We start from the raw sequence: 13867 nt of genomic DNA on the forward strand, positions 1-13867 counted from the left end.
GGCTTTCTCTCGGTCGCGTGCTGGCAACCTGTTTGTGTGATACATAAAATGTGTGTTACAATGAAAAAACAATCATATTGACATGCAGCAGCTCGGGGCATGTGGTCGTTGGGAAGCAGAGAGCACCATGCAGCATGGCTGCGTCATCAGTCATTCTGGAAGGCACGCTGCCAGATGCTTCGCGTTAAAATCCGAAATATCATAAAGCAGCGCGTCCCGAGCAAAGGTGATACCAACAGCACTTCTATAATAAACATGCAAAGGAAGATGAAATAACCTACAGAATCACCATCAGATTCCGTACCAGTACTAAGCTTGGGTCCAGCAGGGCCCCAGCTTCACCAGTCCCTGGCACGGTCACTGGTAGCAACTGGAAAGTCCCTCTTCCTGGAAGGCCAGACAAGACCCCAGCTCCGACCCACAGCCGCATTGAAAAGAAACAAACACGACAACAACCATGATTGCCTCCAGGACTCTCACAGCTGCCAGATCAATTGCTCCTCGCCAATTTGCAAGCAGGCCAATTTCGCGCCGCGCTATCACAGCAGTTCGTTGCATGGCGACGACCGAGGGCGACCAGAAGCTCGACAAGAGGTTAGTGCCACACATCTTCGGGCGCGATTGCGGGGCAGGGGGCAGCGGCGTAGCAGTGAGTGCGGCGTGTGGTGGTGGTGCTGTGGCGCGCTTGCTTGTGCGCCTTGGCTGATCATCACCACCCTGCGACATCCCTGCAGCACTCCGGAGGGCGCCTGGAAGAAGCTGCTGTCTGCCCAGGAGGTGCGTGGTTGTATCAACTATGCTGGGGGCATACCTGCGGCTAGGATGGCAGCCGGCTGGCGCATCCATGCACGCGCTGCGCAGCGGCGCATATGTTTAATGAAGTTGTCAGCATTCACGCCGCTTCGCAGCTACACTGGGGCTGGGGGTATCCCCTCCCGCTCATCCACACCCACACGCGCACGCTTCCACCCCCTCCCTCACACACACATGCGCACACACACGCACACATCACACCTTGCTGCAATCCCAAATATCATGCGCCCCTTTGGAAACAAGCGGCAGGGTTGGGCAGTTATCGCTCTGTCCCTCTGGAAGTGTCCAGGCGCCCAACCTCACAGTGACGATGTTCCGCCCTGCCAATCCCTGTTTGTTGCGAGCAGTACCACATCCTGCGCGAGAAGGGCACTGAGCCCGCCGGCTCTGGGCAGTACAACAAGTGAGCTTGCGGGCACCGGGGAGGCCTTCCGTTACGGCGCAGCTTTTAGGCGGGCAAAGCCGGGCAAAGCACGGCGCAGCTTTTAGGCGGGCAAAGCCGGGCAAAGCGCGGCCTGCGACAAAGGCACGCCGCGTCATCTGCCAGAGTGTTGGGCAAGGGTAGGGGCGAGCAGCTGCCTTTGCAGCGACTCAGCTGAGCAGCACGCACCCGCTCCTGCCGCCACCCCCAGGTTCTACGAGCAGGGCACATACGTGTGCGCAGGCTGCGGGACCCCCCTCTACGAGTGAGCGGTCTCGGCGTGGCGCCGTTGCACGGACAGCTTCGCGCCGGAGGGGCGGTGCGCGATATGCCAGCCTGCTGCGCTGCATCTGTCGCCCACGGAGCAACGAGCTCTGCCCCTCTCCTGACCGGCATCGCCCTTGACACGCCCCTCCACCTCATTTGGCACCCAACAGGAGTGAGACAAAGTTCAACTCGGGATGCGGGTGGCCTGCCTACTACGACAACCTGCCGGTGAGGTGTACTGACATATAAAGGCGTGTTTTGCTAGGGCTTTGGTCGTGGGAATTGAGATGTGCTGGCATGGGGAACTTCCAATTGCGAAGCGCTACTGCTGGTCCCCATGCAGATTCATGCACCCTCTTGCGCACTCGCTCACATGAACGCCCGCGCACGACAGCTCTCGTGCCACACACAAACGTACGCAATCTCACAGCCTTGCACCCGCTCACATGCACAGCACTTACTAATGCGCGGGTGCCCACCGCTTCACTCTGCTACACAGGGTGCTGTTGAGCGCCACGAGGACAGGGCCTATGGCATGATCCGCACGGAGATCACATGCGCCAACTGCGGGTACGTTCGCTGGCCTAGCAGCCCAAATAGTCGCGCTCTTGTCAGGATTGCCAGCAGCCCAATCAGTCGCGCTCTTGTCAGGATTGCCAGGACCTGTTGTTGTGGTGGCAGTTGCGCTCGGGCGTTCAGCTCTTTTGGGGCTCAAATTACTGTGGACCAACCGGGGGCCCTGACCCTGGCGACGGACGCCCTGTCTTACGCATGGAGAGGGTGGGGCAGGCATGCCCGCCACCAGGCCTGGCCGACCATTGCTCTGCACGTAGTGCGTGTGCCCAGTTCTCGCGCGCGCCCACCATGTACTTCTTGATCACGCAGGGGCCACCTGGGCCACGTCTTCAAGGGCGAGGTGGGTCTTAAGCTTTGAGCCTGCGCCGCCGTGTGTTCGACTGTGTGTGCCCGTCTTGCAGCCACTCTGTGCAGGCAACCTGCTTGATGCACAGCTACGGCATCAATAGACCCTGGCATCATGCGTTTGCCCCCCCCCCTGCCGCAGGGCTTCCCCACGCCGACCAACGAGCGGCACTGCGTCAACTCCGTGTCTGTTAAGTTCAAGCCCAAGGAGTGAGCGCAGCTTGAGAGCATCGGCAGATTGACACGCAGCGTCAAGTGGCACTGCGCGGCTAACTGGATGCCATGTGACAGCTGGAGGGGATGGCTACCTAGTATACGCTTGCCTCGTCTCAACCATTCATGATTCGGCCTTTTTCAAGCGTTTGGTCCTCTTTGGATGGTGACTTGCATGCTTTGCAGCCTGGCACGCCGCTGCATGCTTACCTCGCGCCATGATTTTGACTCACGCATGTGCCTACTTCTGTAACTCTTATGTGATTGACTTATGCGTTACTCAAACACCATGAGGATCCTTACAAGGGAATACAACTATCCAATACAAGGGGTGAGACCAGAGATTGGTTGCCTAATGTACAGCTGCAGGTGGGGGACTACTCATGCCTGGGCGGGGACCAAGCTGTCGGATGGTGCAAAATGACATCGCTTGCTCGGCAGTGGTTTCTTTCTGCCAAATCGGCAGTTGAGCAGGTGTGATTGTTGGACACCAAGGCAGGATGAAGTTCACAGGCATGAGACAATATGCTGCAACCACGAGGTGCGCAAAGGAGCCTGCGCAAAGCGCTCAGGTAGGCGGCTCAAGTAGTTAGCTTTGCACAGTGCTACGCGCGGTGCTGCCTGAGTTCCTCTCTTGGACAGCTTCGCTGCGTTGTGATATGCGCAGGTGGGGTTTGCACCCTGGGTCTGGCGCAGTAAAGGCGGGGTGCTTAGTCATATAATCACACAAAGAAGAAACAGCGAATCCGGCTTCCTGCAATAAGCTAAGACATCAGTGAGTAGGGCGACACCGTCTTGCCTGGGCACCAAAAGATGCAAGACAGTGCGAACATTGTAAACTGCGTGTCCCCACATATTGGGCTGTGACCCAAATCGAAAATCACGATCCGGCGTCAGCGTTCACACCAGCACAGTTGCTGCATTGTATGAAGATATCTGCAACAGGTCTAATGAGTCGCTCATCTGTGGGGGCGCCTCAACTGCCACCCCACCCTAAGAAACTAAATTCTCTGGCCCCAGCTCGGCTTCCATTGCGGTTGGGTCAAAAGCCGGCCCATTCAAACATCTCGCCCAGCCGGCAGTCCTCCCCCTTCAGCCTCTCCACCTCAGAGTGAGAGAGGGTGCCATCACGCTGCCGGTTTGGCGCCAAAACCCAGCATGCCGGCCAGGCCGGAGCCGACGCTGGAAAACCTGGAGGCGAGGGTGGCGCCGGCCTCGGCGGTGGCGTCGTCGTAGAGCAGGCGCTCGTGCCACACCAGGCAGGAAAAGAGGTACTGCCCGCCCTGGATGCGACACGGAGGGTGGGGGTTGGTCGGGCAGGGAGTCGGTGAAGTGTGGTGAGGTTGGGGCAACACTGCGGTTCAAGGGAGACCACCGCCTAGTGATAAGCAGGCCAGGAAGGCATATGTTGCAGCGGACAATGGTCGTTGCGCCCCAATCAAAGATCAAAAACACGCCGCTGAGCAGGTCTATGTTGCATTGTATTTGACGAGTACAAGCCCCGGAACCCGTCTGTCTTCAACCAAGGACAAGGCACGGATTTGGAATAGCCAGGGTCCATGGATCCCCCGGCTACCGCACCTTGATGTCCTTGCAGGTCAGCTGCAGCGGCTGAGCGCTGAGCGCTGCGGCGAGATCGATGTTGACCAGCCCGCCTACGCTCAGCTTGTAGCTGCTGAAGTCGATCAGGTGCTGCCAGATGTGGAAGGTGTAGGTGTGGTCTGGGCTGAGGGTGAGGCCCTCCAGGTTCTTGGGGTTGTCGCACCACTTGCGGCGGCGCTCTGAAAGCACTGATTTCAGGGAGGGACAGTAGCAGGGGGGGGAGGCAGCTGAGCGGCCACATGCGGGGAAGCCTTCTCAACATGCAGCACCACCAGGAGCGTCGAGTGCCACAATGCAAAAGCGGGCAGAGTTTGTGCGGCTTGCAAGGCAATGGATGCGGTGGGGCGCTAGAGGGGACGGAACAGAGGTTGCGGCCTTACTGGGCTGGCCAGACTTGTCCGCGGTGTCGCTGCTGAACAGGCGCATGTCCTCCTTGGCGGCCCACATGTCGTGCGGGGCGTCCTTGTCGCAGGACACGTTGATCACCTGGTTGATGCACACAACGGAAGGCATGCATGCAATGGAGGGTTGCGGGTCAGACCACGCAGGCGCTGCACTGAGTGGCAAGCGCCGAGGCATTGCGAGGCGCCGACACCACCAATCTGCGCCGTCGCCCATTATCAATTAGCGTCTCTCTTTGAGAAACGTTTCTGCATCGTGCACGCGGCCCCTCCGCCCACGAGCGCCAGGCAAGGCTTGCCTGGCAGGCTGCCAGCACTGGGTTCATGAAGTATGGCAGCCGCGACTGCACGTTGACGTGCGTGCTGCTGCTGAACACCTTGGACGCCGCCTTGAGAACCACCTCCCCCACCCACGGTGGCGCGTTGCCCGGCTTGACAAACTCTTGGCCCATGCACAGCGCGTCCGCGTCCACAGCACGCTTGAACTTGCCCTGCGCGCGCAGGTGGCCAAGTTTTGCATCAGGGTTGGGGGGCGCCGGTTACAGGTTACGCATGAACAGGCTGGGGGTTCATGCAGCGCAGAGTGCTACCCGACCAGTTGCACTGCCCCGCTGCACGCCTGGCGGCACCGCGTGCGCGCTCCAGCTTACATTGCCAGGCAAGCGGCGCGCTGCCCCCTAAACACCACCCGTCAGCCAGCGACATGCCCACGCACCTGGCAAGCTATCTGGAAGAAGCGCTTCTTGCCCTGAAACATGCCCTGCTGGGTGGTCTTCAGCCCCTTGAGGTGGATCTCCACGCGGCCGCTGAAAATGTCCGTCTCAACGCGCATTGCGCCGCTGTTGATGCCCAGCGGCCGGGCGGGGTTGGCGTCGCCGTTGAAGACCTGGCGTGCACGAAGAGCAGGGAGGGTGCTGAGGGTTTGTAATGTATGTGTGTATGTGTGTGTGGCGGGGTCATCCTGGTGCAGAGCGTCCTCCGCGTGCATCTGCGGCCACAGCTGACTGGACGCTCGGTCGCTGCGTCTGTCCGGCCGTCTCCACATCTGCCTTGCAAAGCGCAACAAGAGCGTGCGTGCCTGGCTGCCGGCCATGGGGTTGGCAGTGACGACAATCGGGTAGTGGGGGGATGCCTTGACCTCTTCATGGGAGGGCATTGCCGGCCGGTGCCAGGGGTGCACATCACGGGGCCCCAGCTCCGGCACATCTGCTGACACGTCCGCCAGCAGCGAGCTGGGCAGGCTCACGACTGGCCTATGTGACTTGATTGAACCTATGCTGGTCGTCATGGAGCCCGCAGATGCGCACGATGGCTGCAGTTCCGCGGGAAGCGCAGATCGGGACAAGGGTGAGGCGATGAATGCACTAATTGCCCCGTTGAGAGCATAAAGTAGTTTTAATCAGTGTGAAAACTTTCTCTCAATGCGAAAGTGCGTTGTCTTGGCTCTCGGCGACGGGAGACCTTCGCAACTGCAGAAGACACAAGGTCAACGGGAGCACGCGTCCGCTAATGCTGCGTACTATAGCCTTAAATGATAAAAATCTTTGTGCATCAAGGGACAGACGTTCGCGAAACACACCCAGCAGCCTGTGAACGGCTACACTGAGTTTATTTGGGCCAAGTGCCGTACGAGTTCAATGCGTCGTGATTTTATGACAAGATATATTATCTGCATACAACGACGGCAGGCGGAGTATCAGGGGCGGTCGGCGGGTTGTGGATCACGAGGCAAATGATGGGCATCGATCAACGTACAGAGACAAGTTGCACAAGATCACGATAGCGTGTCGGAGGGCAACCAGTGCATTGATACATCACCACAAGTACTCAAAAGGAAGTGTGCGCCTGACATGGGGTACATGCGCAGGGTGTGGGCACAGATGCTGCGCAAGTGCCGAGTTTTCGCAGCGTAGCGCTCAGCTGGCACCCTGCCAGAGCGTCCGCTGCTCATGATGTTCCTGCTGCTTTTGGATCTCGGGCGGCAAACAAGCCTCGATAAGTGCTGCCCTAATTGCACCCGATGATGGCACTTCAACTGTGCAGTATTTGTCTGCCGAACCGTACAACTGCGTCCTGACACCAGCACCTGAAGGCTGATGGGGCATGACATGAAAGCCATTGAAATGGAGCCATTACAACCAGCTAGCACAGCCAAGGCCTTTGCTCTGGGAGCAATCTGCTTGCCAGCGACTGTAAAGCTACATCCTCAGCGCAGAAAGCTGCATGGAGGCGTTCCTGATGCATGGTGGATGCAAATGAAATTGCATGGTGATGACTGCATCACAAGCATACCACAGTTGTAAAAACACAGGGGAACAGCATCTAGGCCTGCAAGTTTGTGCACAAACCCACACTCGCTCGCAACATAATCCATTGTTCACAGTGAGGTCAGCAACACAAGCCAGTCATGAACAAGGCTGCAATAGGGATCCACCTGGCAAGGACGATGAAATCGTGGGGTTTGAAAATCCACTGTGGCTGCAGGACACATTCGCACATCACGACACAGCCGCCGTGTGGCAAGCAAGCCACGGTGCTTCCGCGGCTGGCGAATCAAGGCAGCCAGCTGTGGCACGTTCCACGTCCGCTGCTCCCACCGTGGCCATGTCACCCGCCGTTGACATGCACCCGCTGCGGCACGACTTCTCGCCACATCTCTATCAGTGTGTGCACCTGCTTGCCGGCGCCTGCAAGCACCAGAATTAGCACAGCCAGGTAGCCAAGAGAGAAGATTACCCGCTCGTGATAGTCAAGAACGTCCAGACCCGTGAAACACATCAGCCACCAGAGCATCTTGTGCAGCCGCCTGCGTCAGGAGCGCGCAAGCATCGGGCTGAGGAGCGCTGGTGGCGCTTTACAACGCGCGTCGTGCGTATGGTGCACACGACCCTGTGTTTGAGCCCAGTCCGCGTGCGCATGCAGGCATGAACAGCGCGCACAGCTCGTGCAGTGAGGGTGGGGCCCTCTGCACAGGCTCTGTCTTGCGAGCAGCCCCTGGGCGCAGCGGCCGCGCGCTGCGCACCTGGCGCTGCGCTGCAGCAGACTACCATCGCCCTGCCAGCTGGCACGGTACTCTGCCAGCATTCTCAAATGTTCTTCTCTTCCAGATGCACTTGCTCCCACGCCTGACTGCTGGTGCCGCTGATTGTGCTGCTGCGGAGCCCCGCTGGGTGGTGGCTCGCCGTCTCGAGCCATGCCAGCAGACTCGCTAACTATAACCTACACCACACGGCTGAACGTGCTGCCGTGGTGCCCGTGTCTGTAAAGTCCAACCAACTGAGGCAATCTTGGCGCCAAGGGAACGTGTATTGCTTTGAAAACAGTGCTTCTTGATGCAGCAGAGCAATGCCCGCAATGTTAGCTTAGCGGCTGTCCAATCAGCGATGTGTAACCCGCGTAGGCACTGCGCCGCTTCGTCGAAGTTGCGCATGCAGCAGGTGCATGTGCAGCTGCTGTTGGAACGGCAAGTCATGTGTCAAAGTCTTCTGCATTCGGAGCTTGCATCGGTATTGACACATTCCATCTGCAGTTTTTTCGGGGCTTGTTTGGTGCCACTTCAGTGATCATGGCCGCCCCGGCAGAGGACGCCGCCGCCGATGCGGTCGACCAGCTCAGCCTGGAGTACAACCCGAGCAACCGTCTGGGATTTTACCAGAAGCGTATAGCCCTTTTTGAGCAGTTTTATGAGCGGGAGCAGCAGCGGGTGGAGGAGGCGCGCAAGGCCGCGGTCCCGATCAAGGTAGTGCTGCCTGACGGGGCCATCAAGGAGGCGATCAAGGGGGCAACCACCCCTTTGGATGTTGCCAATGAGATCTCCAAGAGCCTGGGCAAGAAGGTGCTCGTCGCTACGGTGGACGGCGAGGTCTGGGATGCGTTCAGGCCGCTGGAGGCCGATTGTGCCCTGCAGCTGCTGACCTGGGATGAACCAGATGGCAAGGAGGTGAGCCTCGATGCTCTCAAGGCGCTGCGGCACAGGAGCCGCCAGTGGCGCAAGGCATTTGTGTGAGAGCGCGCAAACGCGCTGCAGTGCTGCGGCCGACTGCTGCACCTGCATGCACGACATGAAGCCCGGAGTCATGGGGATGAAGTCATGTCGTAAGCAGCACCTGCGCAGCGTTGAGTCTCCTGCGCCTCCATTGTAGCTGCGCTCAAAGGGCATCCCGGGGTGCTTTCCGCCCTCGCCCCATGCCGATGTCAGACCTTCTGGCACAGCAGCGCGCACGTGCTGGGCGAGGCGCTGGAGATGGAGTTTGGCGTGGACCTGACGATTGGCCCTGCGCTTGAGGAGGGCTTCTACTATGACTGCTACATGGGAGACAAGGTGCGCGGCCTGCAGCTGCGCCTCGGCCCACGCCATGCAAGACGTATCTTATGCATCCGGTTTGCACGCACCCAGCAAACTAATGCGGCTTTTCAGACAAACAAGGGGCTGCCAGCAGACCTGCGGTAGTTGGACGCTGCTGCGGATGCCCGTGGCTGTGGGGGCCACGAATGCGAGCCGCCAGTGGAGCTTGCAGCAGCGGCCCCGACGCCCGCGGCGCAGGGCACGGCCGCCCCGGCGTCGAGCCGCGCCCCGCCGCCTGCTGGCCCCCCCTCAGACGCTGGCCGAGGCGGAGCGGCCTTCGATTGAGAAGCGCATGGAGGCGGCGGTCAAGGAGGGGCAGCGGTTCCAGCGCGTGGTGGTGTCGCGGGCCGAGGCGCTCAGCATGTTCACCGAGAACAAGTTCAAGGTGCGGGCGCCTTTGGGGGGGGGTGCGCGAAGAACAAGAAGGGCTTGGGCAAGCAGGGCTTGCTGCTATGACGGGGCTCTGGTACGCAGCAGACCCGGGAGGACAGCAGCCCCGGGGGACATTTTTAAACCAAACCAGGCGGATGGGTCTCTGATTGACGCGGGGAAGCCCTGGGCAGGCATACAGGTGTTGGATCGCTTCATGGCAGCGGGAGCACTTGCGGGGGCAGTCACGTGGGTGTGGTTGAGTCTTCAGTTGAGCGGGCCCATGGGCGGTCCAGGTGATTGGGATGCGGCGGCAGATTGTGCTCTGGCAGCGGCAGCCCAGCTGCCACATGGACGCACACGTCGAAACGGCCTTCACGGCAGCGATACACCCATGGCGCCATTCTCACACTTCCTCTCGCCCCTTCACGGTCCACCTCAATCCCAGCTTCAGTTTCTGCACCCGCCTATCCCACTCCACCCCCACCTCCCATCCCGCACGCCTTCTTACCTTGCAGTGCGAGATCATCCAGGGCCTGCCCGAGGACGCGACCATCTCCCTCTACCGCTGCGGCCCAATGGTGGACCTTTGCCACGGCCCCCACCTGCCGAACACAAACCTCATCAAGGCGCGCGCAGGCCAGGGGATGCGGGAGAGGACTCATGCACACGCTCGAGGTCTTCAGGGGCTGCTTGGCAGGGCATTTGATCGGCATGGCGTTGCAGTAACGCGGCCCACTGATTGCAGGGCGCGGCTTGTTCGAGCCCCGCTGTGAGCATCTGCTGGGTAGTGGCCTCACTGCTTGACGAGGCGGCAGTGTCACTCCCAGCGATGGCAAGATGGCTGGGGCTGCGGCTCTGGCCGCTGACTCACGTTTTTGCGTGCAATTTGCTGGCATGTACACTTTACTCCAGGCCGTGGCCGTGACCAACGCTAGCCGGGCGTTCTGGCGGGCGGACGTCAACAAGGAGCCGCTGCAGGTGGGCGGCGGCACCTGCGCGGCAGCTTCCATGCCACACCGTTTCATCGAGGGGTTGATGGTCGTGACTGCGGCCCTGCCCTGCTGCGGCACCGAGCGCCTCGGGTTGTACGATTTTCAACCAGCCATCTCTCAGCCCCCTCCTCCGCCTCTCAACTCTGCCATGGCTCCAGCGTGTGTATGCCATCACGTTCCCGGACAAGGCCCTCCTGAAGGACTACCAGCACCGTAAGCGGTCGTGATGCTGCTGCTGCTGCTGCTGCTGCTGCTGCCGTTGCAGGTGGTGGTGGTCGTGGTGGCTGTGGTTGTGGTGGGGCCGGTGGTGCGGCTGTTCTGGGGCAGGCTTTTTGGGGGCAGGGGGGTAGGTGTCGCTGCCACCTGGATTCCCAGGTTTTGAGGCAGGGCACACGCCTGGCATGCTGCGCCGGCAGCGGAGTGAACCGCGCGGCACCCCCTTGCTTTCCCCCTACTTTCCAAGCCGTGCCACCCTGTAAGCCATATCTCAGGCATCTCCCATCTCTCTCTCTCTCTCTCACACACACACACACACACACACGCACACACAGGCATGGAGGAGGCGAAGAAGCGCGACCACAGGAATGTCGGCGTGCAGCAGGTATGGACATGATCCAAAAACATGTCAAGATCCCTTGTTCTGCCCTCAGCCGTGCGCTGGCAGCCTGGCGTTGGGCTGCAAAGCGCGCGAGCCGCCCCACCACGCTTGAGACAGTGCCTTCGCTTCAGGGCTCGCACCCACCACTCGGATCTGACAACCCGCCATATCTGCTCCCACCCGCCCCTCCCTCGATTGACCCCCCCAGGAGCTGTTCTTCTTCCACCAGCTGTCCCCAGGCAGCGCGTTCTTCCAGCCGTGCGGCGCGCGCGTGTACAACGCACTGGTGGCCATGATTCGCGAGAAGTACTGGGAGTACGAGTACGAGGAGGTGGGTTGGGTTGTCGGTGACGAGTAGAGTCTGCAGCGTGCTCATTCTTTGGCTGCGGCATGTCACGGCGCGCGGGTGTTGATGACGCTGATGTTGTTGTAGCAGGGGGTTTTCCGCAGGGCCAGACGGCCAGTCGTCACCCCCTGTGCGCCTTGACGGGCGCTCTCGTGGCGGTTTTCGGCCTTGCCAAGCCAGCAGCCCAAAGCGCGTTATTTCACCGCGTGTGCACCCCGCGCTCATCGCCGCCCTGCACTCCTTAAACTCCTGATTTCAAGCAACATCCCTGGTTCGACACACCTCCCCTCCTCGCCTCTGCCGCGGCACGCCCAGGTGGTGACCCCCAACGTGTTCAACTTTGACCTGTGGCACACCAGCGGCCACGCGGACCACTACCGCGAGAACATGTTCTCGTTCGACGTGGAGAAGGCGGAGTTCGGCCTCAAGCCCATGAACTGCCCGGGGCACTGTGTCATGTTCGCCAACAGGGCGCGAAGCTACAGGTCAGTTATTCGAGGGGGGGGGGGGCGGCGGCTGCGGCGTGTCTATGCTTTGCCTGCGGGCGTGTGCACGCATGTGTCTGACACACTGGCAGCACAAGCGGCGCTTGCACTTCGCAATGGCCGCGTGCACTTTGGTGGCGGTCATGGCTCACGCAGTCCATCACCATGCTCACGGCGCCCCCTGCCCTGACGCGGCCCCGCTCGCCCCAGGGAGCTGCCCCTGCGCTACGCGGAGTGGGGGGTGCTGCACCGCAACGAGTACAGCGGGGCGCTCAGCGGACTCACGCGCGTGCGGCGGTTCGTGCAGGACGACGCACACATCTTCTGCCGACCGGACCAGGTGCGGCGCGGCGGCGAGCGCGCGCGGGCGTGGCCCCACGCATGCTCCTGCCGCGCCTGGGACTGCGCAGCCAGTATTGCTGTCGGTGCTCTGCGTGTCGGAACAAGACACTTTGCATGAGGTCAGACTCCTACGTAGACACATCCACCCCTTGGATTGCACGCGCGTGCGCGCCCGCGCGCGCGCGCACACACACACACACACACACACACACACACACACACACACACACACACACACACACACACACATTCACACTTGCATAGACACTCGAACACACACATAAGCACTCACATAAACACTGACACACATGCATTTTTGGTTTTGGGTTTTGGTCCACTTCCTCAACCCCCCCCCCCCCAGGTGATGGCTGAGGTGCAGTCGTTTTTGAAGATGCTGGGTGAGGTCTACGGCACCTTTGGCCTCGACTACAGCATGGCCCTCTCCACCAGGTGGGGGCCGCCCCCTCTCTGGGGTGGAGGCGGAGCAGGGGCTGAGTGCTGGGGCCAGTCCGCACGCCTGCATTTGCTGCTTGGCCCACAGGGTGGCTGAGCTGCAGCTGAGCCGCCGGGCGTAACGGGCATGGGGATGCCCACGGGCAGTCCGCGCTTTCGCTGAAAATGGCCCCAGAATGATAACAGCACTGCGCACATCATGCCTCATCCTGTGCGCCAATACCATTGTCACTTTCGGCCGATCCTCGTCACCGTTAGGCCCGAGGGCTATCTGGGCGAGCTGGCGACGTGGGACAAGGCAGAGGCGGCGCTGACCGAGGCGCTCAACAGCACGGGGCTGCAGTGGACCATCAACGAGGCCGACGGCGCGTTCTACGGCCCCAAGATCGACATCACCGGTGAGGGCCGTCGTGTCTCTTTCTCTGTTTGTGGTCTCACACGCGCGCATGTGTGTGTGTGTGTGTTCTTCAGGCGGCAGGACGGGTGGTGTGTGTGTGTGTGGGTGTGTGTGTGTGCTTGTGTGAGGCGAGTGTGGCATGGATGATGGGTGTGGGCGAGGCTTCAGGCAGGAGAAGAAGGAGAGCCTGTGAGTGGGCGGCGTTGAGAGGAATGGCATGCGGCAGTGACGCCACTCCCTACGCCGCGCGCCTGCCTCCTCTTCCACCCACCTGTGACGCCCTTGGCGCCCCGGCCCCTCGCCTGCCGCGGACGCCGCGCAGTATACGACGCCCTGCGGCGCAAGTTCCAGTGCGCGACCGTGCAGCTGGACTTCCAGATGCCCATCAGGTGGGGGGGGGCGGGAGGGGGTGGAAGACGTTGACACCAGCAGCATCAACAATTCAGTAAGTCTGGATTTTTTGTTGGAGGTTTGGGGCGGGGAGGGCGCTCGACCCCGGAGGACGTGAGCGGTTGCAGCAGGGGGCGTCAGCTACCGAGTGGCCCCGCGTCGGGGGCCACTGCGACGGCGTCTCTCCCGCTTTAGTCTTGTCTTCGCCGGCGCACTGCCTGCCGACCCGCTGCCCTGTGCCGCCATCCAATTTTTTGCGACCCAACCAGCAACACAAGCCTCCTTTGCGGTGGCCTGTCACTCTCTGCATACACACACATCAACACACTCACACCGCACACGCGTGCGCGCCCACACACACACGCTCTTCCTCCATTTTCACGCGCACACCAATACTCACACGAACGAACGTGCCAACACACACCTTCGCACACCCACACCTAGCCGCTCTCACACACTCCTACACACACCACACAAACACACACCCTCTCGCACCCCCCCCCCCCAGG

General features: G+C 60.8%; 3 protein-coding genes across 3 annotated transcripts in view; 2 read left to right on the forward strand and 1 right to left on the reverse strand.

The window, feature by feature from the left end:
- Positions 1–556: 556 nt before the first annotated feature.
- Positions 557–2636, forward strand: MNEG_7723 (hypothetical protein; the record flags this gene model as incomplete). Its single annotated transcript, XM_014043802.1, has 8 exons — positions 557–594; positions 735–777; positions 1161–1216; positions 1446–1499; positions 1672–1729; positions 2001–2071; positions 2387–2417; positions 2565–2636. 8 exons carry the CDS (start codon positions 557–559, stop codon positions 2634–2636), a joined length of 423 nt encoding a protein of 140 aa, XP_013899256.1.
- A 1126-nt stretch (positions 2637–3762) lies between these two features.
- MNEG_7724 (hypothetical protein) lies at positions 3763–5470 on the reverse strand (the record flags this gene model as incomplete). The annotated part of the gene is made up of 5 exons (XM_014043803.1): positions 3763–3918; positions 4217–4416; positions 4618–4723; positions 4956–5129; positions 5354–5470. 5 exons carry the CDS (start codon positions 5468–5470, stop codon positions 3763–3765), a joined length of 753 nt encoding a protein of 250 aa, XP_013899257.1.
- A 2733-nt stretch (positions 5471–8203) lies between these two features.
- Positions 8204–13867, forward strand: part of MNEG_7725 (threonyl-tRNA synthetase) — a gene marked incomplete at both ends in the record, with an annotated part of 6376 nt that continues 712 nt past the window's right edge. Inside the window, 14 exons of the mRNA XM_014043804.1 lie at positions 8204–8578; positions 8837–8959; positions 9237–9368; positions 9507–9605; positions 9871–9933; positions 10268–10333; positions 10506–10560; positions 10899–10948; positions 11154–11276; positions 11607–11776; positions 11987–12116; positions 12480–12568; positions 12830–12969; positions 13291–13357. Coding sequence (XP_013899258.1) covers positions 8204–8578; positions 8837–8959; positions 9237–9368; positions 9507–9605; positions 9871–9933; positions 10268–10333; positions 10506–10560; positions 10899–10948; positions 11154–11276; positions 11607–11776; positions 11987–12116; positions 12480–12568; positions 12830–12969; positions 13291–13357 — 1682 coding nt within the window. The remainder of the gene's footprint in view (positions 8579–8836; positions 8960–9236; positions 9369–9506; positions 9606–9870; positions 9934–10267; positions 10334–10505; positions 10561–10898; positions 10949–11153; positions 11277–11606; positions 11777–11986; positions 12117–12479; positions 12569–12829; positions 12970–13290; positions 13358–13867) is intronic.

This window comes from Monoraphidium neglectum (genome assembly GCF_000611645.1).
Source record: "Monoraphidium neglectum strain SAG 48.87 unplaced genomic scaffold scaffold01396, whole genome shotgun sequence".
Taxonomy (NCBI): domain Eukaryota; kingdom Viridiplantae; phylum Chlorophyta; class Chlorophyceae; order Sphaeropleales; family Selenastraceae; genus Monoraphidium; species Monoraphidium neglectum.